We start from the raw sequence: 27,870 nt of genomic DNA on the forward strand, positions 1-27,870 counted from the left end.
TTCCCTTTACCCCTAATGGTAGTTACCTCTTTGAGTAACTCCCACTTCAGCACACTGTGATCACTGCCACCAAGTGGTTCATTTATCTGCAGATTCTTAATGCATGAAGAATCACTACTGATAATCAAATCAAGAGTATTACTCCCTCTAGTTGCCTCCCGAACATGCTGATGTAGAAAACAATCATCCAATAAATCCACAAAAGCCTTGCTACTGTGTGAGTGACCAGCCCCCAAATTCCAGTCAATATCTGGGAAATTAAAATCCCCCATTATAAGACTCTCTGATTTACTGGCCCACTCTATTTCTCCGAACAGTTTCTTATTATACTCATCAGAGTCATTAGGCCTATAGCACACTCCTACTCTCAATTTTGATCTCCCAATGCTTATGTCACACCAAACTGACTCGACACTGCACTGTCCAGCGATGTCGACTGGCTTCACTTCCTTGGATTTTATGTGTTTTTTAACTAATAGCATAACCCCTCCTCCCTTCCTATCCTGTCTATCCTTTCTGTAGACATTGTACTCCCCAAATTCCAGTTCTGCATTTCTTATATCTGTGTGACACCACGTCTCTGAAATCCCCACAATATCTGCCTTTGATGTTTTGAGCAATACCTCAAATTCATCAAATTTATTTACTAAACTCCTAGCATTGGTGTACACACAAGTATACATGCACCTGTTCTTTTTCTTAGCTACCCTAACACAACCCATGTGTTTACTTGTACCCCAATGATTCCCAGCAGTCTCTGAAATATCCTGCATCTTATTTTCCAGGCTGCGGCTCATTCCAATAGAAGCAGTGCAAGAATCACTTTCACCTCTGCCAGTGGCTACTGTTAATCTATTAGTCCTTGTATCCCCCCAATCTAGCAGTTTTCCGACCCACCTAACATTGCCTCGATAGCATCAGCAAACATTCTTGCACCCTTTCTATTTAAGTGTATCCCATCCCTGTAGAAGCAGTCTCTCCTGTTAACAAGTACAGACCAGGCTGAAAAAAATTCTACCCCTTGAGCCCTGCACAATCTTTCCAGGGCCGAATTGATTGACAGGGCTCTCATCATATACTCCCTCCTATCGTGTCTGGGCAGAATTGCAGACACTTTCAATTTCAACTCTAATTCACGGCTTTTTTTCATCAGTGACCTGTACTTGTCAAGTAATTCCGCCGGTCTCCTACTCTTAATGTCATTAGTGCCAACGTGTACAACTATATCACCTTTTTTGCCCTTAAAAGATGATATCCGCTCTACAACGTCATCAACTTTTGCCCCTGGCAGACATCCTTTAAAGTTTTCAGATACAAAGAAGCAGTTAGCATTAGCATTAGTAGAGGCATTTGATGCAAGAAAGCAAGCTTATGCAGCATCAGCCAAAAAACAAAAATAAATAAATAAATAAATAAATAAAAATAAATAAATAAATAAATAAAAAATAACCACTTCCACTTCACCCCTCTGTTCGTTAGAAATACCTGTCCAGCTGAGCCTTAAACTTATTTAGGCTATCAACTTCCACGACAAGGGATGGAAGTCTGTTCCACCAACCAACCACCCGCTGGCTAAAGGCAAATTTCCTCAGGTCTATCCTACATCTGTCTTTCCTCAATTTGAATTTATGCCCTCTCAGGTGATTATTCTGAGCGAGAAGAAGAATCCCATCAGCATTGAGCATGCTCAAACCATTCAAGTCTTTATACACCTCTATCAGATCACCTCACTGGTGCCTAGTCTCCAGACACTGTAATTTGCAAAACTTAAGCCTTTCTTCGTAAGAGCACCCCTTTGTTCCATTCACCAATCTTGTTGCCCTTCTCTGTACTTGTTCCAGCATCCCTACATCCTTCTTGAAATGAGGCCTCCAGACCTGTATACAGTACTCTAGGTGTGGCCTGACCATTGCCTTATACAAGGGAATAATCACTCCTTATCCCTGCTAGAAAAATTCCTATATCAGTTTCTGTATCTACACTGGCTGCTTCACCTGTTAATTTTAGATTGTGAAGACTTGGATGTTTTTTAAAATTTTGAAAACAACCCTTACTGGCCTGAAAGATGTCTGCATTGGATGGACCAGCTTCTTATTTTTGTAAGCGATTAAAAATTTGCAGAGCTTTGGTGTGAATAATATCTGAACTAAGAGGATGTTCTTTTGATTAAGATCTTCTATCCAGAAAGAAAGTAATTTTTCAGTTTTCTCTATTAACGGATTTCTCACTTTTGTAGTGCTTTTTGTAGCCAATGATGTGGAACAGATAACTGAACTTTTAATTTTCTCAGCATTTTCCCTAATTTGTCGAATGCCAGATTCATTTATGCTGTATTTCTTGGCCAATGTCACAACCTTTTCGCCATTTTCTAACTGCTTAATGATTTTTAATTTTTTTTTGTAGCTTTCTTCATTTTAGGCACTAATTAAACACACTTTATATCGACAAGAAATATTAAATCAGCAAAGGCAATGCTTACTGATTAAAACACTTTACATTACATGAACCAGAAAAAGATTCTGCCTGAACAGCTAACATAGGATAACTGATGAAGGAGGTCCCTGCTGAGGAAGTTGTTTCAAAAATAGCCGGACAAATACACCACCGTTTATTGCTATGTTTGGTTATAAGAATCAGACTTGAAAGCCTTAGTGATATTTTTCTAAAGCACATTTCTGGAGGTCATGACCATAAAACAATAAAAAAACAATTTTCACTTTCTGGTTTATTGGGGGCTTTTCTGTTAGTACAATCTAATTATAAACTGGTAGCGAACTTGATCTTATCGCATTTGCGATAAGATCAAGTTCGCTACCAGTTGATAATTAGATTGTACTAACAGAAAATATTACGGTGAAATGCGTTTCTCTTTCAATTAAACCTTCAATCATGTAAAAAACATAAATAAAATTTAAAAATCTGCTCTTCTTTCCTATTTTTGAATCTTTGTAAAAAAAATCGCATAGGTAGCAAAACTCGCTGTGCAATCTAAAATTTTGGTAGTAAATACCTGACTGTGCAATAGAAAAACTGGGCTCTCTCTTTCTCAGAATTTAGAGAACTAGTTTTATTATAAAAAATATGAAATTTAAAATCAGATTAACAATAAATTAGTAACTTATAGCAGAAGGTCATAAAAAAATTATATAAAGCCAATTCAAAAACAACAAATTACGCATCTTTCTTATAACATATAAACATCTGGGGGAAAAAAATCCAATGGCTGCAACAGCATATACCATCCAAATGATTTAAACTTAAAGATTAAAATATTTATTAAAGTTTTATAATCAATGAGAACTGTAATTTTCCTTCCTCATTGGTTTAACTTTCAATATATGTCATTAAATGTTTTGTTACTGAAGAATAAAAAAAATAAAATAATGCTTTCTTAAGCCAAATTAGTGCAATTATTGAAAAATTTTAAATTGGTGGTATCCTCTGCATATAATTATTGAAACACACTGGCATCGTTTTATAGGAACATCTCCCAACTGTTGATTCTCACTGGCTTCAGATTTTATTGCAGCATTTGGATGGTATCAAAATAGCAATAGTGAAGATAACACCGAATGTGGGTAATGATAAACAACAATGGCAGAGCACAAGCATAGAGCATGTCAGGAGGTTTTATATTTAAAACAATTAATAAAAAAATATATTTTTAATATAAAAAAATAGATTTTTCACAGTTCTGCTCATAATAGATTGAAAATAAAACTGCATTAGCATTAGCATTAGTAGAGGCATTTGATGCAAGAAAGCAAGCTTATGCAGCATCAGCCAAAAAAAAAAAAAAAAAAAAAAGTAACATAAATAAATAAAAATAACCACTTCCACTTCACCCCTCTGTTCGTTCGAAATACCTGTCCAGCTGAGCCTTAAACTTATTTAGGCTATCAACTTCCACGACAAGGGATGGAAGTCTGTTCCACCCGCTGGCTAAAGGCAAATTTCCGCACATCTATCCTACATCTGTCTTTCCTCAATTTGAATTTATGCCCTCTCAGGTGATTTTTCTGAGCTAGAGGAAGAATCCCATCAGCATTGAGCATGCTCAAACCATTCAAGGCTTTGTACACCTCTATCAGATCACCCCGCTGGTGCCTAGTTTCCAGACACTGTAATTTGCAAAACTTAAGCCTTTCTTCGTAAGAGAACCCCTTTGTCCCATTCACCAATCTAGTTGCCCTTCTCTGTACTCGTTCCAGCAGCTCTACATCCTTCCTGAAATGAGGCCTCCAGGCCTGTATACAGTACTCTAGGTGTGGCCTGACCATTGCCTTATACAAGGGAATAATCACCTCCTTATCCCTGCTAGAAAAATTCCTATATATCATTGACAATACACCATGAGCTACTCTTGCAGCTCGTCTGCACTGCTCAGAGAACTTCATATCTGCCTGCACCACCACCCCCAGGTCCCTTTCATTCTCTACCACTGTCAGTGTAGTACCACAGAGTTGATACGTTGCTCTGGGGTTGCTGTTTCCCATATGTAGTACTTTACATTTGTCAATGTTAAACTTCATTTGCCACCTCCAAGCCCATCTGCTCAACCTTTCCAAATCCTGTTGCAGCAGCATAGTGTCAGTAGTGTCCTTGACAACCCTGCCAACCTTCGTATCGTCTGCAAACTTGGACATTAAGCCTGATATACCATCATCAATATCATTTATAAATACAGAAAACAATAAAGGCCCCAATACTGAACCCTGAGGGACTCCACTAATAACATTAGTCCACGATGAGCAGTGTCCATTGATTACCACTCTCTGTCTTCTCCCCCTCAACCACCCCTTTATCCATAGCAGCAACTTGCCTCCAATGCCACACTGCTCCAATTTGTGCAGCAGTCTTCCATGTGCAACAGTATCAAAAGCCTTTCTAAGATCCAAGTATATAATATCAAAGTTATTCCCTGCATCCAGTTCTTTTGTGACTGCATCATAGTATCCAATCAAATTGGTCAGGCAAGACTTCCCCTTAACAAAACCATGCTGTGTCCTAGCTATAACTGAAGTCTTGTCTAGATGATCCTGCAGTGCTTCTTTCACCAGTGCCTCCATTAATTTTCCGGGAACAGAAGTTAAACTCACAGGTCTATAATTACTTGTGTCAGCCTTTGATCCCCCTTTGTGAATTGGGGTCACATTTGCACATCTCCAGTCAATGGGTACCTCCCCTGAGTCCAAGGAAGCTCTCATAATTATGGCTAAGGGTTTGCTTACCTCCTTTGCTGCCTCCTTTAATATAACTGGATAGATCCCATCCACCCCAGGTGCCTTTCTTGTGTTTATCTTCAACAATTTCTCCTCCACTTTGCTCTCAGTTATTACAAGATTCTCTAGCTTACTGCTAGAGTTGAATACACCTCTGGCATTCCCCTCGCTGAATAACTCCTCATGTGTGAATGTCGATGCAAAATATTCATTTAGTTTGTTAGCTACACGAGCAGGGTCATCAACAGTTGACCCATCGATCTCAAGTGGACCAATCTGATTCATCCCCTTCCTTCTAGAGTTTACATAAGTAAAGAACTCTTTGCTGTTTTTCTTCGCATCCCTTGCCAAGGATCTCTCGTAATCTGCCTTCGCCTGCCTAACCTCCTTTGTAACTTGGTTACAGATCAACTTGTATCTATCATAGGCGTCCGTGTCACGTGTTAATTTGTATGTATCCCATGCATTTTTCTTCTCTGCCATTCTTCCTCTAGGGATTCTTCCTCTAGCTCAGAAAAATCACCTGAGAGGGCATAAATTCAAATTGAGGAAAGACAGATGTAGGATAGATGTGCGGAAATTTGCCTTTAGCCAGCGGGTGGTTGGTGGGTGGAACAGACTTCCATCCCTTGTCGTGGAAGTTGATAGCCTAAATAAGTTTAAGGCTCAGCTGGACAGGTATTTCGAACGAACAGAGGGGTGAAGTGGAAGTGGTTATTTTTATTTATTTATGTTACTTTTTTTTTTTTTGGCTGATGCTGCATAAGCTTGCTTTCTTGCATCAAATGCCTCTACTAATGCTAATGCTAATGCTAATGCCATATGCCTCATTAGTTCATCTGACAACCATTTAGGCCTAAACCTTGAACAATATTTCTTAGTTGGTATGTAAAGCCTAGTAGCTTCCACGATAAGTTCTTTGAATGCTTCCCATTTTGAATTTGCTGTTGGCAATATCATCAGTTGATCCCACTGTATAGAATTTAAATACTGTCTCAGTCCATTGTAGTCGCCTTTACGAAAGCAATACCCCTTCCCTTTACCCCTAATGGTAGTTACCTCTTTGAGTAACTCCCACTTCAGCACACTGTGATCACTGCCACCAAGTGGTTCATTTATCTGCAGATTCTTAATGCATGAAGAATCACTACTGATAATCAAATCAAGAGTATTACTCCCTCTAGTTGCCTCCCGAACATGCTGATGTAGAAAACAATCATCCAATAAATCCACAAAAGCCTTGCTACTGTGTGAGTGACCAGCCCCCAAATTCCAGTCAATATCTGGGAAATTAAAATCCCCCATTATAAGACTCTCTGATTTACTGGCCCACTCTATTTCTCCGAACAGTTTCTTATTATACTCATCAGAGTCATTAGGCCTATAGCACACTCCTACTCTCAATTTTGATCTCCCAATGCTTATGTCACACCAAACTGACTCGACACTGCACTGTCCAGCGATGTCGACTGGCTTCACTTCCTTGGATTTTATGTGTTTTTTAACTTATAGCATAACCCCTCCTCCCTTCCTATCCTGTCTATCCTTTCTGTAGACATTGTACTCCCCAAATTCCAGTTCTGCATTTCTTATATCTGTGTGACACCACGTCTCTGAAATCCCCACAATATCTGCCTTTGATGTTTTGAGCAACACCTCAAATTCATCAAATTTATTTACTAAACTCCTAGCATTGGTGTACACACAAGTATACATGCACCTGTTCTTTTTCTTAGCTACCCTAACACAACCCATGTGTTTACTTGTACCCCAATGATTCCCAGCAGTCTCTGAAATATCCTGCATCTTATTTTCCAGACTGCGGCTCATTCCAATAGAAGCAGTGCAAGAATCACTTTCACCTCTGCCAGTGGCTACTGTTAATCTATTAGTCCTTGTATCCCCCCCAATCTAGCAGTTTTCCGACCCACCTAACATTGCCTCGATAGCATCAGCAAACATTCTTGCACCCTTTCTATTTAAGTGTATCCCATCCCTGTAGAAGCAGTCTCTCCTGTTAACAAGTACAGACCAGGCTGAAAAAAATTCTACCCCTTGAGCCCTGCACAATCTTTCCAGGGCCGAATTGATTGACAGGGCTCTCATCATATACTCCCTCCTATCGTGTCTGGGCAGAATTGCAGACACTTTCAATTTCAACCCTAATTCACGGCTTTTTTTCATCAGTGACCTGTACTTGTCAAGTAATTCCGCCGGTCTCCTACTCTTAATGTCATTAGTGCCAACATGTACAACTATATCACCTTTTGTGCCCTTAAAAGATGATATCCGCTCTACAACGTCATCAACTTTTGCCCCTGGCAGACATACCCTGGTCCTATTCCACCTATCCTTTTTACAAAGCATGTTTCCCGTTTCCCTGACAATAGAGTCACCAACAACTACTAGTTCCTTTGGGACCAGCGCATTCTGCCTTGGGGGTTGCCGCTGTGTTCCGCGATGACCAAGTGCAAGCTCTGGCATTGGTGTGGGCAGCTGAGAGCTTGATGGGCCCCTCACTTGTAATCCTTCGAGGGCATCCACCCTATCCTTCAAGCTCTCATATAGGCCCATAACAACGCTGAGTTGTCGCCTTATCTCCTTACACTCCTTGCATCGCACACACACAAAGACATCCCCCATGGCAGTATCATGTCCCATACTTGACTGCTCCGCAAACATCAAGCAAATAGTGCATCTTACAAGGCTGTGATTCAGAGGACAACTGCCCCCCTCAGTTCTCCCCTGGGCCACAGCATTCCCATTAGCTTGAGCCCTTTGCTTTGGTTTGAGTCATGATTTAGATTTACTTTTATTTACTGCTCTGGTTTGAGTCATGATTTAGATTTACTTTCAATAAAATTTCAATTTCTGTACAAAATTAAATCCTAAACTTGTATCCAAACACAGTTATAACGCTATATTTATGTTTCAGTAACGAGTGTTATCTACGGAATATTTACGTTTCAGTAACGAGTGTTATCTGCGAAATCCCTTTATATAACTTTCGTATCAAGTTATGTATTAATTATTTGTTTTTACTAATTATTTATGTTACGTAACCTAAGTGGTTATATGTATAATTAATTATGTTAAATAAAATTAATTATATTACGTTTGTAATCTAAGTCGTTATATGTATTTATTTAAACGTACAATTTAACTGCTAACGAAGTTCAACTAACGCTATCTAGTACGGTATATCGTATCACAAAGGCGGGAAAATTACGAACGGTTAGCGGAGTTGGCAACTGGATTTCAGCACTGCAACTGGATGTTTCACATAAAAGAAGAAATTGTGAAAATTCTTACTACATATTGATATTTGTTTTTTTGGTATTATCAGAAACAGCATGCCAGTGTGCAAAAAAAGGGGGGCAGGCAAAAATAAGTGAACAATAAAACAACACATTTCACTTACCTGTATCAAAAAAGAATTAAGAAAATTTTGGGCATGGCTTATTCTAGTCAGAGAAATAACAGGAAAACACCCCTTCTGAGATTCCCAGTCAGTCATCCATACTTTGAGATTTAACAAATTTATTCTAGGCATGTGAGTGTGTGAATGACCTTGAATCCATTCAAGAACAGAGAAAAAATTACTAGGATAATCCCCTGAAACTATTTTATGTTGTCTTTTGCTGTGATGCCACGTCAGCGAACATGCTATAGAAACAAAGAATGAAAACAATTATGAATATACCTTGCAAGTAGATAAAAACTGCTATCTCTATATTATTTGTCCATTTTCATGCAGTATTCAATTTTATAAATTACACTGCTGTAAATAACCACAGACACATAGCGGTAAATATATAGAAAGATTACTCAAAGTTTAGATTACTTATAAAGTTACTCAAATTCACTATAAATAACACAAGTAAACAAATTTTCAATGTTTTTTGTTTCTTTGATGAAGGTATTTTTTCTGTATATTTTTGCATGTGCACAGTTGAGAAATCAGCATTCAAAAATTAAATTGCTCAAGTTTTGAAAATACCTGCTATGTCTTATATTCTATAAAATATGCTACATAGGCCTAAATCCGAATAAATAAAGAACATCCATTGTACCATTTTAATTTATCTAATATTGAAAAACATTATATTATAAAAAACTATACAAAACAGTTTAAAATAATAAGAATTGATACATTTTTAGTTACTGAAAAAAAAAATTAAATCACATTGATCAGCAAAATACAGTCGGACCTCTCTTTAAAGAACTTCCATATAGTGAATTTTTTTGTATAGCAAACTTTTTTGATTTCCCCTTGGTCATTACATTGAAAATAGTTTCCCTATAACGAAGAAAATTTCCATATAACGAACTGATTTCGAGAGACCTGGGTATGCATTGTTTGTACCTCTGCCCTTTAGGCAATAGAGCTGACGCTGTAGAAAGCACGAATTAAGAGCTAAAAGGATTAAGAATTAATCACTTTAACTTTTAATAACTAAAGGGTTTAATTCTTAAGAGCATTTCAAAATTTAGCGTTGCCCACAAAGCATTTACTGTACCAAGAGGTTGACTGGGCAACTGCTATCTATGTGTCCACAGCCACTGTCAAAGATTAAGGAATATTCCATACATGGACATTGGTTCTAGTCAATCTGTTTTCTATTGCAAGCACCCTATTAGAGAATTAGGAGAGAGTGATTTTCCTTTATCCCAAAAATTCACCTGTTGTTTTGCAGAAATGAGTCATCCACACTTTCACTAAATTTCACCTGTCTCTGTATGGTAGGCACAAGTTGTCCCTAAATCAGTTTTGATTTAGCTGCTGTGCAAATAACCTTAGTGTCTAAGAGGAAAGAAATTCTTGAGTGTAGTGGAAAAAGTGGAAGTGCTTAATAGTGTAGATCAGGGCGTTAAAAAAAAGAAATCGCTTTAAAATTCAGCATCGCTGCCAGTAGTGTGTCAACCATTCTGAAAAAACCGTTTCGATTCTCAAACTGTTTGAGGAAATGGGACCCAGTCGGAAGCGTGTGAAATTATGCCTTTATGAACATGTAGATGAAGCTGCTTTTAAGTGGGTGAAGTTGATTTGAGACCAAAACATGCCGATATCAGGACTGTTAATAAAAGAAAAGGCTATGGAGTACGCATCCTTTCTGGGGGATAAAACTTTCCAAGCCAATTCTGGTTGGCTTGGAAAGTTTTAAAAGGCTGGACAAATTTAAAAAGTGCCATGGCTTGTTATTTGGTTTTTAGGAGCATTAGCAACTAAGGCCATATTGCTCCGGGGATATGCGATGGTCATTCCATGACCTTTCCGCATCCTCCATATTTGGTGTTCACGGGCTCGAACCCCGGTCTAATCAAGAAGCATGTGATACGCACTACTGGAAATTAAATTAGCTATCTTTCAAACAGTTCTTATAAATAAGAACCAAAAGAAGTCACTGTATGCAGATCAAAAAAGTCAAAAAGCTAATAACAAACATAAGGAAATCATTTCCGATTTGCAGTAAAGGATTTTTATTTACATCCTTTATATTTACCATCACCAGAATGCTTCTGGTGATGGTAAATAAAAAGGATAGCAACTCAAGTTAAAAATACTTGCAAATTCAATCACGATTTAAAAGCAGTTTTAACATGCCTTCTTGAGACAATATTAATGTCATTAAATACATAAGGTTTTTTTTGTTTCTAACCTCAAGTCGTTGAGTGTTTAAAATTGAATTTTAATATTTTCTCTCCAACTACAACCAATCTAAATGTAGCTGAGCTGTGAGTGCAGAGGCACAGTAATACATGCATTTTGAGTTGATTGCGGTTCAAATCTGACTACAAAAACAGGGTTAATGATATTATTCTTGTCAAATGATTAATTGCAAACTTCTCTGACCTATGTGGTAGCATAAAAGAATAAACAATGTCTCTAAACAGAAAGCTAATATTTCTATTCTTGGAGCAAAACAGATTCTACCTTTTATACCATTCATCTTGTTATGTGCTAGTAATGACATTTTAATCTTGATTATGAGCTTTCCCCAACCAGCATGATCTTCCATAAAAAAAATTTTGAAAAAACTTTGAGGATTATTACTAGTCTATAATACTGTTGTTGATTTCATTATATTAAAAAATTTCAACTCTACAAACAGAATATACATTAAATACATTTTACTGCTACATCAATTAAAATCCATTACAATTACAAGCATTAATTTAACACTTCTTACAGCAATACAAAAAAGACATGAAATGATATCTTTTACCTTTCAGATGAGATATAACAGTGAAAGTTGATCCAGGCATTGTTTGAACTTGAATATAATAATAAGAGTCAGTTTCAGGGTGATGAACAGTGTGAACTAAACTGTCTTCTACTCCACTGATATTTAGCCTTTCGAGAAAAGGAAATGCTTGAGCACGAACACCAAATTTATGAATACAGAATGATATGGCTTCACTTTCATGCGTACTGGCGTTGTAGGATAAACAGTTGGAAATCAACACTTCCAATAACCATGTATCTTCAGGAACAAATACTCTGTATAAAATATATAACATCAATATAGAAACATAATTTATACAAATAAAACACATGATTCAAAGTGATTTGTATTTACAGTAAAGTATTGCCAGTCTCATGCAAACTGATTATAATTATGTATAATATTCTATACTTTCATACTCATATATACTCTAATTACACATCAATTATATGATAATAGAAATAAATATGCCGACCGGGCTAGCCGGGTGGGTAAAGTGCCTGCCTAGCAACTCAAAGGTTGCGGGTTCGAATCCTGCCTCGGGCTTGGATCAAAGTACTGCAAAACCTTGGGAGGTGTATTATGGCCACAGAAGCTGATGCGCCAACAACTACCAAAAAAAGAAATAAATATAGCTTATTGTTTGGATAGGAATGAAATTATAAGGCAATTATAAAATAGTTTTGTTGAGGCTATGTTGTTAAGATTGTATCTAATCCTGCAAGGAGACATGTTAAAGTATTTAAGACTTTTAATGGATCGAGTAAACTAAATGCTGATGGTATCATTACTCTTGCTCAGACAACACACATAAGGGTGCGTAAATTTAAAACGAGAAAGGGCAGTTGTAGCAGTAATGGCATATGATGCAAGAAAGTAAGCTTATATAGCATCAGCAAAAAAAAAAAAAAAAAAACCACCTACGCAGTTCGCCCACCCATACCAAGAATTTGTCTAGTTTTTTTTTTTTTTTTTATGTAAACTCCAAACACGAGAGGTATAAGAACCTATACTACTTAGTACCGTGCTTGGGTTGGAGGTTGAGAAGACGAAAGAAGATATTTGTTGACATTGGACTTGAACTTCTGTAGACTGTAATTTTCAGGAAATACGTATGAAGGAAGGCTGTTCCAGAAAACGATAGTTGAATGAATAAACAAAGAGGATGAAAAGTTGGTTCTGTGATTTTGAAGTTGGACAGTAAATGGATGTTGGCTGGTGGCAGCACGTGTTCGGACTGTTTTGAAAGAGAGAGCGGGAATTATAGAATGTTGTTAAGATTGTATCTAATCCTGCAAGGAGACATGTTAAGTATTGGAGACGAGAGTACCCTGTGCTGACGTACATTTTTGGCGCTCCTGGAACAGAGAAGTTTTTTCTGATTTATTTTCTGTTTTATTAGCTTAAATTGGCATATTAACTTATTTTCTAGAGTAGTTTTATATTCTTATTTACGATACTTAGATTAAAGTAACTTAGATAGAGATTTTGTAGGTATTACTTAGTATCGGAAAGGGTATCAAATCCAGGTGTTTACCGTTCGTAATTGCCGCCATTGTAACGCATACAAAATAACTCGAAATAGATAGCATAAGCTTAATATAGTATAGTATAGTACATAATATTGTCAATTAATCAGATAATTAATCTTGTTGAACTTCATTGTCAATTAAATTGTACTTTTAACCATACATATAACGACTTGGGTTACGTAACATAAATAATTAGTAAAAAATAAATAATTAATACTTAACTTGATACGGAAGTTATATAAAGGGATTTCGTAGATAACACTCGATACTGAAACATAAATATAGCGTTATAACTGTGTTGAGATATAAGTTTAGGGTTTTAATTTTGTACTGAAACTGAAATTTATTGAAATTAAATTGAAATCATGACTCTGACAAGAGCAGCAAAGCAAAAGGCTCAAGCTAATGGGAGTGCTGTGGCTCAGGGGAGAACTGAGGCGGGCAGTTGCCCTCTGAATCACAGCCTATTAAAATGCACTAATTGCTTGATGTTTGTGGAGTAGTCAGGTACGGGACATGATACTGCCATGGGGGATGTCTTTGTGTGTGCGCGATGCAAGGAATGTATCGAAATCAGGCAACAACTCAGCGTTGTTATGGGCCTATATGAGAGCTTGAAGGACAGGGTGGATGCCCTCGAAGGATTAAAAGTGAGGTGCCCATCAAGCTCTCAGCTGCCCACACCAATGCCAGAGCTTGCATTGGTCATCGCGCAACACAACGGCAGCCCCCAAGGCAGAATGCGCTGGTCCCAAAGGAACTAGTAGTTGTTGGTGATTCTATTGTCAGGGAAACGGGAAACATGCTTTGTAAAAAGGATAGGTGGAACAGGACCAGGGTATGTCTGCCAGGGGCAAAGGTTCATGACGTAGAGCGGATATCATCTTTTAAGGGCACAAAAGGTGATATAGTTGTACACGTTGGCACTAATGATATTAATAGTAGGAGACCGGCGGAATTACTTAACAAGTACAGGTCACTGTTGAAAAAAAGCAGTGATTTAGGGTTGAATTTGAAAGTGTCTGCAATTCTGCCCAGACACGATAGGAGGGAGTATATGATGAGAGCCCTGTCGATCAATTCGGCCCTGGAAGGATTGTGCAAGGCTCAAGGGGTAGAATTTTTTTCCGCCTGGTCTGTACTTGTTAACAGGAGAGACTGCTTCTACAGGGATGGGATACATTTAAATAGAAAGGGTGCAAGAATGTTTGCTGATGCTATCGAGGCAGTGTTAGGTGGGTCAGAAAACTGCTAGATTGGGGGGATACAAGGACTAATAGATTAACAGTAGCCACTGGCAGAGGTGAAAGTGATTCTTGCACTGCTTCTATTGGAATGAGCCGCAGCCTGGAAAATAAGATGCAGGATATTTCAGAGACTGCTGGGAATCACTGGGGTACAAATAAACACATAGGTTGTGTTAGGGTAGCTAAGAAAAAGAACAGGTGCATGTATACTTGCGTGTACACCAATGCTAGGAGTTTAGTAAATAAATTTGATGAATTTGAGGTATTGCTCAAAACATCAAAGGCAGATATTGTGGGGATTACAGAGACTCACACACTAGCAAGGCTTTTGTGGATTTATTGGATGATTGTTTTCTACATCAGCATGTTCAGGAGGCAACTAGAGGGTGTAATACTCTTGATTTGATTATCAGTAGTGATTCTTCATGCATTAAGAATCTGCAGGTAAATGAACCACTAGGTGGCAGTGATCACAGTGTGCTGAAGTGGGATTTACTCAAAAAGGTAACTACCATTAGGGGTAATGGGAAGGGGCATTGCTTTCGTAAAGGCGACTACGATGGACTGAGACAGTATTTAAATTCTATACAGCAAATTCAAAATGGGAAGCATTCAAACAACTTATCTTGGAAGCTACTAGGCTTTACATACCAACTAAGAAATATTGTTCAAGGTTTAGGCCTAAATGGATGTCAGATGAACTAATGAGGCATATGGCAGAGAAGAAAAATGCATGGGATACATACAAATTAACACGTGACACAGAAGCCTATGATAGATACAAGTTGATCTGTAACCAAGTTACAAAGGAGGTTAGGCAGGCGAAGGCAGATTACGAGAAATCTTTGGCAAGGGATGCAAAGAAAAACAGCAAAGAGTTCTTTACTTATGTAAACTCTAGAAGGAAGGGGATGAATCAGATTGGTCCACTTGATATTGATGGGTCAACTGTTGATGATCCTGCTCAGGTAGCTAACAAACTGAATGAATATTCTGCATCGACATTCACACATGAGGAGTTATTCAGCGAGGGGCATGCCAGAGGTGTATTCAACTCTGGCAGTAAGCTAGAGAATCTTGTAATAACTGAGAGTAAAGTGGAGGAGAAATTGTTGAAGATAAATACAAGAAAGGCATCTGGGGTGGATGGGATCTATCCAGTTATATTAAAGGAAGCAGCAAAGGAAGTAAGCAAACCCTTAGCCATAATTATGAGAGCTTCCTTGGACTCAGGGGAAGTACCCATGGACTGGAGATGTGCAAATGTGACCCCAATTCACAAAGGAGGATCAAAGGGTGACACAAGTAATTATAGACCTGTGAGTTTAACTTCTGTTCCTGGAAAATTAATGGAGGCACTGGTTAAAGAATCACTGCAGGATCATCTAGACAAGACTTCAGTTATAGCTCAGACACAGCATGGTTTTGTTAAGGGGAAGTCTTGCCTGACCAATTTGATTGGATACTATGATGCAGTCACAAAAGAACTGGATGCAGGGAATAACTTTGATATTATATACTTGGATCTTAGAAAGGCTTTTGATACTGTTGCACATGGAAGACTGCTGCACAAATTGGAGCAGTGTGGCATTGGAGGCAAATTGCTGCTATGGATAAAGGGGTGGTTGAGGGGGAGAAGACAGAGTGGTAATCAATGTACACTGCTCATCGTGGACTAATGTTATTAGTGGAGTCCCTCAGGGTTCAGTATTGGGTCCATTATTGTTTTCTGTATTTATAAATGATATTGATAATGGTATATCAAGCTTAATGTCCAAGTTTGCAGACGATACGAAGGTTGGCAGGGTTGTCAAGGACACTACTGACACTATGCTACTGCAACAGGATCTGAAAAGGTTGAGCAGATGGGCTGAGAGGTGGCAAATGAAGTTTAACATTGACAAATGTAAAGTACTACATATGGGAAACAGCAACCCCAGAGCAACGTATCCACTCTGTGGTACTACACTGACAGTAGTAGAGAATGAAAGGGACCTGGGGGTGGTTGTGCAGGCAGATATGAAGTTTTCTGAGCAGTGCAGACGGGCTGCAAGAGTAGCTCATGGTGTATTGTCGATGATATATAGGAATTTTTCTAGCAGGGATAAGGAGGTGATTATTCCCTTGTATAAGGTAATGGTCAAACCGCACCTAGAGTACTGTATACAGGTCTGGAGGCCTCATTTCAAGAAGGATGTAGAGATGCTGGAACAAGTACAGAGAAGGGCAACAAGATTAGTGAATGGAACAAAGGGGTGCTCTTACGAAGAAAGGCTTACGTTTTGCAAATTACAGTGTCTGGAGACTAGGCACCGGCGAAGTGATCTGATAGAGGTGTATAAAGCCTTGAATGGTTTGAGCATGCTCAATGCTGATGGGATTTTTCCTCTTGCTCAGAATAATCACCTGAGAAGGCATAAATTCAAATTGAGGAAAGACAGATGTAGGATAGACGTGAGGAAATTTGCCTTTAGCCAGCAGGTGGTTGGTTGCTGGAATAGACTTCCATCCCTTGTCGTGGAAGTTGATAGCCTAAGTAAGTTTAAGGCTCAGCTGGACAGGTATTTCGAACGAACAGAGGGGTGAAGTGGAAGCGGTTATTTTTTATTTATTTATTTATTTTATTTTATTTATTTTTTTTTTTTTTTGGCTGATGCTGCATAAGCTTGCTTTCTTGCATCAAATGCCTCTACTAATGCTAAGACTTTTAATGGATCGAGTAAACTAAATGCTGATGGTATCTGAAGCCAATTCAGAAGAACAGTGCCCATGGAAGTATCTGTAGAAGAAGCATGCAGCAAAAACAGTACGTCTATGAGACAGCGAGTGGAGAGACTCTGTTAGAGATGAATCATTAATTAACCTAACTGCCCTCTTCTAAACGGAATCTAGAAGCCTGAGAGAGGTTTTGGGGGCACCACCCCAGATGTGGGAACAATATTTTATGGCAGAACGGATTTGAAATTTATACAGAGTGAGCAGCTGTTCGGAAGAAAAGTAACACCAAGAGCTAAAGAGAAACCCAAGTTTTTTAGATGCAAAGGAAGCAATATTTGTAATGTGCTTGTGCCAAGAATGATTAGAAGTCAGGGTAATCCTCAAAAGAGATATATCATTTTGCCTAGAAATCGGAGTGTCACTAAAGATAAGCATAGGAGCAGAAGAATCGTTTTTGCGAGATATAAGACAAGACTGAGTTTTAGAAGGGTTGAAATCAACTAAGTTGTCTTTGCCCCACTGGAGAATTAACTGAAGATCGGCATTTAAGGAATTGGTAGCAGATTTTCGAGAAGTTTAAGCTGATTGAGCAGGACAAGGTTTCTCAAAATGGAAAGTGGAATGCAATGTGCTATCATCGGCAAAACTATGGATAGGATTTCCAGTCAATGGAAGAAGGTCATTAATATACAAGAGGAAAAAAGTGGGGGAAAGAACTGAACCTTGGGGGACACCAGCATTAGTGGAAACGTTAGAAGACAGAGAGCCATCTACCATCACCCTAACTGAGCGATCAGAGAGAAAACTGGATAACCAATTACTAAAAACAGTTGGCAAACCATAAGATGGAAGCTTGTTTAGAAGACCTTTATGCCAAACACGATCGAAAGCCTTTGAAATGTCAAGAGCAACTACTTGTGTTTCTCCGAACGTTTCCATTGAATTAGTCCATAAATGGGTAACATAAGCCAGAATATCACCAGTTGATCGACTGACGGAATCCATACTGGCGATTGTTGATCAGACGGAAGGTTTCTAGGTAGTTTAAGAGTTGGCGGTTAATCGATTTTTCCATTACTTTAGAAAGAGTAGAAGTAATTTCAATAGGACGATAATTGGATGGGAGGGATTTATCACCCTTTTTAGGAACTGGCTGGATATGAGCAAATTTCCAAGCAGAAGGAAAAACACTTTTGCAATAAGAAAGTGAAAAAAGGCGGCAAAGAATAGGAGTAATTTCAGGAGCAAAGGTTTTGAGAACAAGTGGAGAAATACCATCGGGACCTGGAGCTTTCTTAGCATCAAGATTCGTCAAAATCCTTCTGACATCCTTTTGATCGAAGACGACAGGAGGCATTGAATGGAGTGTGTTGGAATGGTGGAACGTGTTTTACCAAGATCATTAATACATAAGTTGATTGTTGTTGTTCTGGAGGCTTAATGGCACATAAGCTGCTAAGGCTATAATGTGCCTATTCACTTATTTTATTAAAACATGAGTTTTCCCTAAATCAAAAGAAAATCTGAAATCAGAAATAATTGAAAAGCCCAGTTTGCCTGAGAAAGTCAAAAAATTCAGAAATATTTGCCTTATCACCAATGAGATTTTCAAGAGTTATTGGTTTATGAAGATTAACCAGTGAGATCAAGGCTGAAGTTCTGGCCTGTTTATAATAGGGGCAGCCAATAAGAATATGTTTTACAGTCAAATTATTAGAACAATGTGTACATTGTGGTGGATCATCTCCTGTGAGTAAATGAAGGTGGGTCAGATGGGTATGTCCTATTCTTGCCCTTGAAAGGACTACTTCTTCTTGTCTCGATGTACGGATACTGGAGCGCCAAATTTTTGGATCATGTTTAAACTGAAAGAGTTTATTATTAGTCTGAGAGTGCCAGAGTGCTGTCCATTGTGATAGGCAAGCAGCATGAACGGTTAGTGTATAATCTGATGCTGGAACAGGGATATTGGTTAAATCAAAAGTAGTTGGATTTTTTGCAGCTTTATCGGCCAGTTCATTGCCTAAAATACCGGAATGGGCTGGAATCCAGCAAAAAGTGACCAGTTGGTTGCGTTCTTTAATTTGCAGTAATAAGCTTCTGATTTCATCAACAATAGGGTGAACTTTATCTGAGGAATTACATAACGACATGATTGAGCTGAGGGAATCAGTGTAAATAACTGATTTTAAGGAACTGTCAGAATAGAGATTTTCTAAAGCTAGTTTAATTGCATATAATTCAGCAGAAAATATACTAAATTCTGATGGAAGGGATACTGATACAGTTGTATTCGGAAACACTGCAGCTGCTCCAACATTTGAATTAGATTCAGAGCCATCTGTATAAATTGGGGAGAAATCAGTATATCTTTGAGTGTGAACTGCATGAATTTGCTGGACATTTGATGCTTGCAAAGTATTCTTTCTCCATTGACAGAGGTAAGTGTCACAGGTTGGAAGAGGAGAAGGAGCCCACGGTGGCTGAGCATAAGTTGCCACCTGCTTTACAGAATGGATGGAAATATTCGAAACTTGCACCAATTCAAGAAGGCGAAGACCAGCTGGCTTTACTATACTAGGTTTATTTCTGTATAGGATTTCTAACGGTGGATTGAGAAGGTATGACTGAACGGGGTGAGAGGCACAACTTTGTATCTTGACAGCATATTTGAGTAACAGTGTTTTTCTGCGTAAAGTTAGTGGGGGCTCGTGAGCATCAATGTAGAGACTATGTGCTGGCGACGTTCTGAATGCACCAATTGCAATTCTCAAAGCACTGTGCTGAATTGGATCAAGCCAGCGTAATGCGCTCTTTCTGGCAGAATCATAGATTGGAGCACCATAATCGAGACAGGATCTGATTAATGCCCTGTATAAACAAAGAAGCGAGGTACGATCTGCACCCCACGTTTGGGCAGATAAAGCTCTGAGTATATTTAACTTTTTTAGACACGAGGTCCGTACATTTTTAATATGATCTAGGAAATTTAACTTGTTGTCAAGGATTAATCCAAGAAATCTGATGTTGCTGGTGACGGGACAAATATGTTAGAAATTTGAAGTTCAGGATCTGGATGAAGTTTGCGTTGTCTACAGAAGTGGATGGCAACTGTTTTCTGCTGCGAGAGCCGATAGCCGTTGAGGCTCGCCCATTGTTGAATTTTATTAAGTGATATCTGAAGCTGTCTTTCAATAGACCTCATGTTTTGAGAATGACAGGAGATTGAAAGGTCATCTGCATAAAGGTAAGTTTCAACTGTATTTGGAAGCTGCTTAGTGATAGAATCTATTCTCAGAGCAAAAAGAGTGGCACTCAGTACTGATCCCTGTGGAACACCTTCTTCCTGGATGAAAGTTGTGGAAAGGGCATGTTGGTATCGAACTTGAAATGATCTAGTATGTAAGAAGTTCTGAACAAATATAGGAAGGTTGCCTCGTAGTCCGAGAAGGTAAAGATCATTAAGTATACCATACCGCCAGGTGGTATCAAAAGCCTTCTCTATGTCTATTGAAACCATTACTAGATGTTCATGTTTGACAAAAGCATTACGGATGGCAAATTCAGCCTTGACCATAAGATCTAAGCATGACCTGTTTTGACGAAAGCCATATTGATTATGGCTCATTAGCTGTTCCGACTCAATAATCCAGACGAGTCTTCTGTGGATAATTTTCTCAAGAATTTTGCTGAGGCAGCTTGAGAGAGATATGGGTCTATAGCTATTCGGGTTGGATGGATCTTTTCCAGGTTTCAGGAAAGCCAAAACCGTAGAGTGATGCCAAGTAGCTGGAAAAACATTTTCTAAAAATATGCGATTGTAAAAGACCAGGAGGCAGCGCAAAGCTTTGTCATCAAGATGTTGTAGCATGACATAATAAATCCCATCTGGCCCGGCAGCACCATTGCGGGCGGTTTTAATGACATGTAAAAGTTCAGAATATTGCAGAGGTTTGTTATATGGGAGAAGACGCGCAGTTTTAAAATGAATAGCATGTTTTTCTTCAGTGTTTTTAATTCTTTGGAATGAGGTAGGATAGGCTGTTGCTGCTGAGATTTCGGCAAAAGTATTGCCCAAAGCATTAGCTATATCTACTGGATTAGAGAGATCTTTCCCATTCCAAGAGAGGATTGGAGAAGGTATGGTAGGAAACTTACCCGACAGCTGTCTAATTTTTTTCCATATTATTTTGGAATCAGTATTTTTGTGAAAACTGGAGGCAAAACGGATCCAGGATTCTTTCTTTGCTTGCTTTTGTATGAAGCGTGCTTTTGCCCTTAATTTCTTATAATTAATGAGATTGACTGTGCTCAGGCATTGCCGAAATAAATTCCAGGCTTTATTTTTTTCTCTCTTTGCTGTGGTGCATTTGTCATTCCACCAGTAATTATGATGCTTTCGGCCCAGGGGATTTGATAGTGGTATTGTGTTTTTAGCCACATTTAGAAGATGCGACGTGATGTAATCTGTCACATCATCAATATGTTGGAGGCGGATTTTTTCCTCATCAAGGTCGATTGATGATTGAAATTTTTCCCAGTCTGCTCGGACAAATTTCCATTTTCTGCAGGGTTGAATTGAAAGAGTCTTTGCTTTCAGAAAGTTGCATACTATTGGGAAGTGGTCACTGCCCATGGGATCATTTATTACATACCACTCTATGGTTGGGACTAGTACTGGTGAACAAATCGAGAGATCTATTGCTGAAGTGTGTCCTGCTGGGAGCTGTACGTGTGTCGGTGCACCAGTATTGAGTATACTGAAATTTAGTGCCTCTAAAAAGCTTTCAATTAATCGGCCCCGTCTATCCAATTTAGGAGAGCCCCATAATGGGTGGTGCCTGTTAAAGTCCCCTAATATACAGAGAGGTGGAGGTATCTGTATAAAGAGGTCTTCAAGATCTTTTAAAGAGTAAGTACGGTTTGGTGGTAAGTAGATTGAGACAAGTGTTATTGCATTATGAAGAGTTATGCGAATTGCAACAGCTTCGATTTCAATTTGGAGTGTGATATGCCTAGTTGGGATCTTCGAGTTTACTAGGATTGCTACACCACCACGGGCGGCATTAGCGGTATTTCGATCTCTTCGATAAAGGCAATAGTTCTTTATCGAAGGAGAAATTTGTGAGGTCAGGTAAGTTTCCTGTAGACAGAAGGCAGCTGGAGAAAATCGGTTAATTAGGTATTTAATATCGTCAGTGTTGCAGCGAAAACCTCTGCAATTCCATTGTAAGATACTGTGGTTCATTTAGGTTTAGTTGAGGATGATTCATCAGACTGTTTTTTGTTTGAGCACTTTTTCCGGTCTTTTTTTGGGAAGCTGGGGCGCCCAGTATCCATAGTGTCATTTGCATGCAGTTCTAGTATGGGTTCTTCAAGATCTGAGTGTACGTCTACTTCCATACTATTGGTGGATGATTCAGGTTTCTTGTTGTCTTCGGTAGTTTTTAATTTTTCTTTCTCATGTGAGAGTGTCCGAGTATCAGTTGGGATGCTGATTGGAGTGTTGGTCGATTCACTGGTTTTAGTTTGGTGTGTGTCTTTTCCTGAATTAGATAATGTATTTTTTACCCAATTAGCCATAGATGTGCTGGGGGGTATTGATACATCTGTTTGTACTGCTGTTGAAATAAAGCTTCTAGTGAGATGCATATGAACGACTGGGCATGGTCAACATAACCTGTCTGCGTGCCTCAGGGTATGTGACTGTGTTCAATTTTATATTTTTGAATTTTTTTCCCTATTTTCCACATTTCACAGGATTTTGAAAATGCTGGGTGACTTTCTTTGCAGTTGGGGCAAATGGGACTTGATGCTGAACAGTCTGCTTGTGTATGTTCCTTGGAACCACAAATAGGACAAATAGCTTCTCCTCTGCATGCTTGTTGGGAATGTCCATATTTTTGACATTTAAAACAACGAATGGGATTAAGAATATAAGCCCGAATTCGGCAGTTTAAATAGCCAGCTTTTACTGAGGATGGCAAATCTGGGGTACTGAAGGTTAAAATGATTGACCTAGTTGGGACGAGATTTCCATCTTTTTTAGTCATTATGCGTTTGGCGTTGGTTACTTTTTGATTACTCAGTTCTTGAACTAATTCCTCTTCTGATATTGTAAGTAGGTCCCATTCGGTTATAACGCCTTTCGAAGAATTTAAGGTGTGGTGTGGAGTAATAGATACTGGCAGGCCACCGAATGTCGTTGTTTTGAGCAGCCACTCGGAATGTTTGGAGTTGGCTGTTTCAATTAATAGGTCTCCGGATTGCAGTCGTTTAACCATTTTTGGTGTTCCAGCAATCGATTCCAGAAATCTTTGGATGACGAATGGTGATAATTTTCCGACAGGTTGGTTGGAGAGAGAGAGTGTATCACCATAAAGTTTGGCATTTCATTGCACTGCACTTCTCTTCGGAGCCTTTTTGGTTGGTTCAGGTCTTCATCGTTTGGTTTATCTAGCCTTGAGTTTGAAGGCTCTAGAGGTGGATATTCATTTTTATCCATCGTTGCTCCTTTTAGCCCTGGGGGATAACTTTTCCCCCAGATTACCGGCCCCGCCACGGGGAGGCAGGAGCAGTGCCGCTCGGAGACCAAGTGGATGAAGTGTTAGTTGATTAATAGAACAAGAAATATAGGAAAAAGAAAGGTGTGTTTCCTTTCTGTGTTCTAACTAGTGGTTTTCAAGTATAGAACTAGTTTTAAAGAAAAGCTGTTGTAGAAATGTAGGAACTTAAAAGGAAATAACTTCAATCACTTTACAAGAGCTCTCTATATATCACAAGAATATTGCTTGGCCTCGAAATACGCTTGGCACCCGGGGTCTACATGAGTTGGAAGAAAAATAGGATGCTAGCAGGTCAGCTTTATCCTTGGCTGAAGTGACAACAGAACCATCTGGTTTGGACAGTGGGAGCAGAGATGGGCAAAAGTTGCAGCCAATAGCTTTGGCAAGAGACCAGAATGCTCGGCTACCATTAGGGCAAGAAGCAAGTTTTCAACTCTTAGCCTGTTCAAACTCTAGTTTGGACTGATTAATAACTGCTTTACAATTGTTGCGAGCTTTGGTGTAGGCAGAAAATGAAACTGAAGAATTAGAAACAAGCCAATTACGATATGCAACATTCTTCTCTTGAACAGCCTTAGCACATTTATTCGAAAACCAAGGTTTAGATAAAGGACGAGATTTTAAAGTGGAGTGTGGGATAAAGGATTCCATACCTGCAAGAATAATTTCACTGACACGATCTGAGCAAACGTTGACATCAGAAGTTTTGAAACAGTAATCCAACCAAGGAAAAGAAGAAAAGAAATCTCGCAGGTCATCCCATTTTGCATTCTTGTAATACCAAACAATACAAGGTTGGGAATAGCCATGAGATAAAGACTCCATTGGAAAAGAGACAATCACCAAGTTGTGATCTGAAGTGCCTAAAGGACCTCTCACTTTGACCGTGTACTTAGAAGGGTTGTTTGTGAGAAAAAGATCAAACGTGTTGGCTGTATGATTAGGAATGTCCGGTATTCTTGTAGGTAAATTGCAAAAGCCTCAGCATCTTGACCAGCTGGGTCGGTGTGACTAGAAAACGGAAGCCAGCTGAAGTTGTGAACATTAAAATCACCAAGGAAAATTACCTCACTGTTAGGAAAGTTGGACTGGAGAATGTCAAGTTGCAAAGAGAGGAAGTCGAAGAGCTCCAAGTGGTTAGTGGAGTTGGGAGAATGGTAGAGACAACAGATGAATTTGACACAGTGAGGTAGAGAGATTTCAAGCCAGAGAAGATCGAAAAGAGGAGATTCCAAATTACCAAGTCTCTGACAGGGAACATCGGAATGGACATATGCACAAGTACCACCTTTGAGGCAAAAGGAATCATACAGCGAATAATTTGGGCATCTGAGATGAGCAGTAGTTGAATCAACCGATAACTGAGATTCTGTCAGAAAAAAAATACATGGGGTTTGGCAGACTGCAAGTGGAAATGGACATCGTTGGGATTAGAATTGAGACCACGTATATTTGTAAAATGAACTCGGAAGTGCTTGGGAGGTTTAGATCTTTTCGCAGATAAGCTTGCTCTATTAGTTTGACAATTCATGGTGTATTCAATAGTAAGAAAGTGGGTGGGACATGCTGTATGAAGTAATGAAATTTTTGGATATGGCGTACACATGATAAGAATATACTCAGATTCTTGCCATAATGTAGCCTCGACAATGCTCCCCGCATACACACTACTCGGACTCCCTCCAGTCATTATCTGGCAGAGTAGAGGTAGCAAGATTATACACTAGCTGATCCAGAAGCCTCCTAGAGAGTTACCAATAGGTTCGGTCCAGTGTACTAACTAGCAGCCGGCCTGCAAACACCGTTTTAGAGCTGTGCCCTCGAAATGTAAGGAATATTGGATCTCTCCACGATGCTCATCATAACCTCAAAAGTCATCAATCATACTGCATGATGGAAGAGATAGGGAAGGGTTGACCGGAACTTAGCTCTAGAGACTAAAAATGGGTTCCACCACCTCAAGCCTCCAATAAGCAAAGTGGTGGTATTGCACCGGTTGATGAGAGTCATCTACCACCTAGCACTGCCTGGTAGCATAGAGGGGCGGCATTCCTCCATGTGGTGTGGGCGCCACACCTCAACCTCTGCTTATGTTGGTTCACACCTGGGTGGTCACCCACCATGTACTTGTGCATGGAGGTTATACCCAGGATAACCTCCATACACCTCTTTATTGAATTTATTCAACCCACCCACTTCCATAACTTGAATCAATGCCCCTTCATGTGTAGTCTCAGCAAGTGGAAGAATACCATTAACATTTAGTTTACTCAAACCATTCAAGGCTTTAAACACCTTGATCAGATCTCTCCACATGTGCCTATTCTTGAGAAGCTGCAATTTGCAGAACTGAAGTCTTTCTAGGTAAGAGCACCCTTTGGTTCCCACGTCTGGTTGCCCTTCTCTGCACCCATTACAGGAGATCTACAGCCTTCCTAAAGTGAGACCTCCGGACAAACCCCATACAGTACTCAAGATGCAGTCTAACCATGGCCTTATACAAAGGGTTAATCACCTCCTTATCCCTGCTAGCACAGTTTGTGTATATCATTGACAAAACACCATGAGCTGTCTTGGCAGCATATCTGACTGCACAATTACCTCCAGGTCTTTTTGATTCTCTACTACCCTGAGTGTAGTACCACACAGTTGGTACATTACTCTGGGGGTTACTGCAACCCATATGCAGTACCTTGCATTCATCAATGTTAAACTTCAACTGCCATTTCTAAACCCATTGACCCAATTTTCCTATATCTTGTTACTGTAGCTCACCCTGATGACTGTCGTTAACCACCCTGCCAAACCTTTGTATCATCTGCAAACTTAGATATTAAGTTTGATATACCTTCATCAATACCAGTGATTCCATTATTTTCCTTGGAACAGACATAGATTCCATCCAACCTAGGTGCCTTTTTTATGTCTATCTTCAACAATTTCTCCTCCATTTTTCTTTCAGTTATCACAAAGTCATTTAGCTCCTCGTTAGAGTTTGCTAAACTTCTGGCATCCTCTTCCTTAAAGAATTCCTCATGTGTGAATGCAGATGAAAAATACCTATTCAATATGTCTGCAACATGAGCAGAGTAGTCAACAGTTAATTCATAGACCTCAAGTGGTCCAATGTGATTTAACCCCATTCTTCTAGTGTTAATATAAACATAGAAGTCTTTACTGTTTTTCTTTGCATTCTTTGCCAGAGACTTCTCATAATCTGCCTTCACTTACCCAACCTCCTTTGCAACTTGATTACAGACTAATTTATATCTACCATAGGCTTTTATATCACCTGATAATTTATGTGCATCCAATCTCCTTTTCTTCTCTGCCATGTGTCTCAACAATTCATCTGACATCCATTTAGCCTTGAACAGTATTTCTTCATTGGTATGAAAAGCCTTTTAGCTTCTTTGATTACTTCCCTGAATACTTCCCATTTAGAATTTGTTGTTGGTAACATTTATTTTATTTTTTTTTTATTTTTGTGTTTTTGTATGGGCGGCTCCTAGAACAGAAGTTCATCTCCGCCTCGTTGCTCTGTTCAGTTTTTATAGACTCTGTAAAGGTAAGGCCGGTGTGTGTCTTATAAAAATAAATAATATATTTTTTTTTTTTCCAAACCAAATCCGCACAGGAATATCCCAGATTGGATGAAGATAGATGAAAAGGAAGGGGAGAGAGGAAAAAAAAAAAAAAAAAAAAAGAAAAAAGAAAAGAAAAAGCTTTTCATCCCGCACGGGAGAAAGTGATAGGAAAGAAAAACTGTGCTTGTGAGCTTATGTGTGTGTGTTCTGTAGCGTGATGTTGTGTTTTGGCCTATCAGCTACCTGGAAGGAGTGATCACCTGGACGATTCCTCCAGGTACTCGTCCCTAGCAGAAGAAGGGCAGGGCCTCCCCTACTATCTGCACGCCCTCCTCCCTGGGGAAGAGTTCCCAGGGAAGAAAGAAAAACTTGTATAAGATGAAGAGAGGGAAGGAGTAAAGAGGAGAAGGACTGTTCCGGCCCAGGGAAGTCCCAATCCAGGATGGATAGCTAGAACAACAACGCAAACAAATAAATAATAAATAAATAAATAAATAATAATAATAAAAAATAAAAAAAAATTTTTAGTGTGAGAGAGGAGCTTACCTGGTCTGGGGAGCCCCAGCCCAGGTCAGAACGCGAAGAAAAAAAAAAAAAAAAAGATTTAAATCCCACAACCTGGTCAAGGAAAGGAATAGAGCCAGGATGTCAGCAAGCAGAATGATGTTAAAGGGGAAAAAATAACAAATAAATAAAAAATAAAGAAAGAAAAGAAAGAGGGATTTTTTTTTTAAAATAATTATCCCACACGGGGTGGATAGGAAAAGGCTA

At 39.0% G+C, this 27,870-nt stretch overlaps 1 protein-coding gene across 1 annotated transcript in view; it reads right to left on the bottom strand.

The window, feature by feature from the left end:
- LOC150086638 (post-GPI attachment to proteins factor 6-like) overlaps positions 1-27,870 on the bottom strand; it is a 176,137-nt gene that overhangs the window by 71,735 nt on the left and 76,532 nt on the right. The window contains exons 6-7 of the mRNA XM_090371488.1: positions 11,450-11,724; positions 8,644-8,888 (exon numbers count right to left, since the gene is read on the bottom strand). Of these exons, the coding sequence (XP_090227614.1) occupies positions 8,644-8,888; positions 11,450-11,724 (520 nt within the window). The remainder of the gene's footprint in view (positions 1-8,643; positions 8,889-11,449; positions 11,725-27,870) is intronic.

Source organism: Mastigoproctus giganteus, chromosome 4 (assembly GCF_048544385.1).
Source record: "Mastigoproctus giganteus isolate SK-2022 chromosome 4, ASM4854438v1, whole genome shotgun sequence".
In the NCBI taxonomy this organism is placed as follows: domain Eukaryota; kingdom Metazoa; phylum Arthropoda; class Arachnida; order Uropygi; family Thelyphonidae; genus Mastigoproctus; species Mastigoproctus giganteus.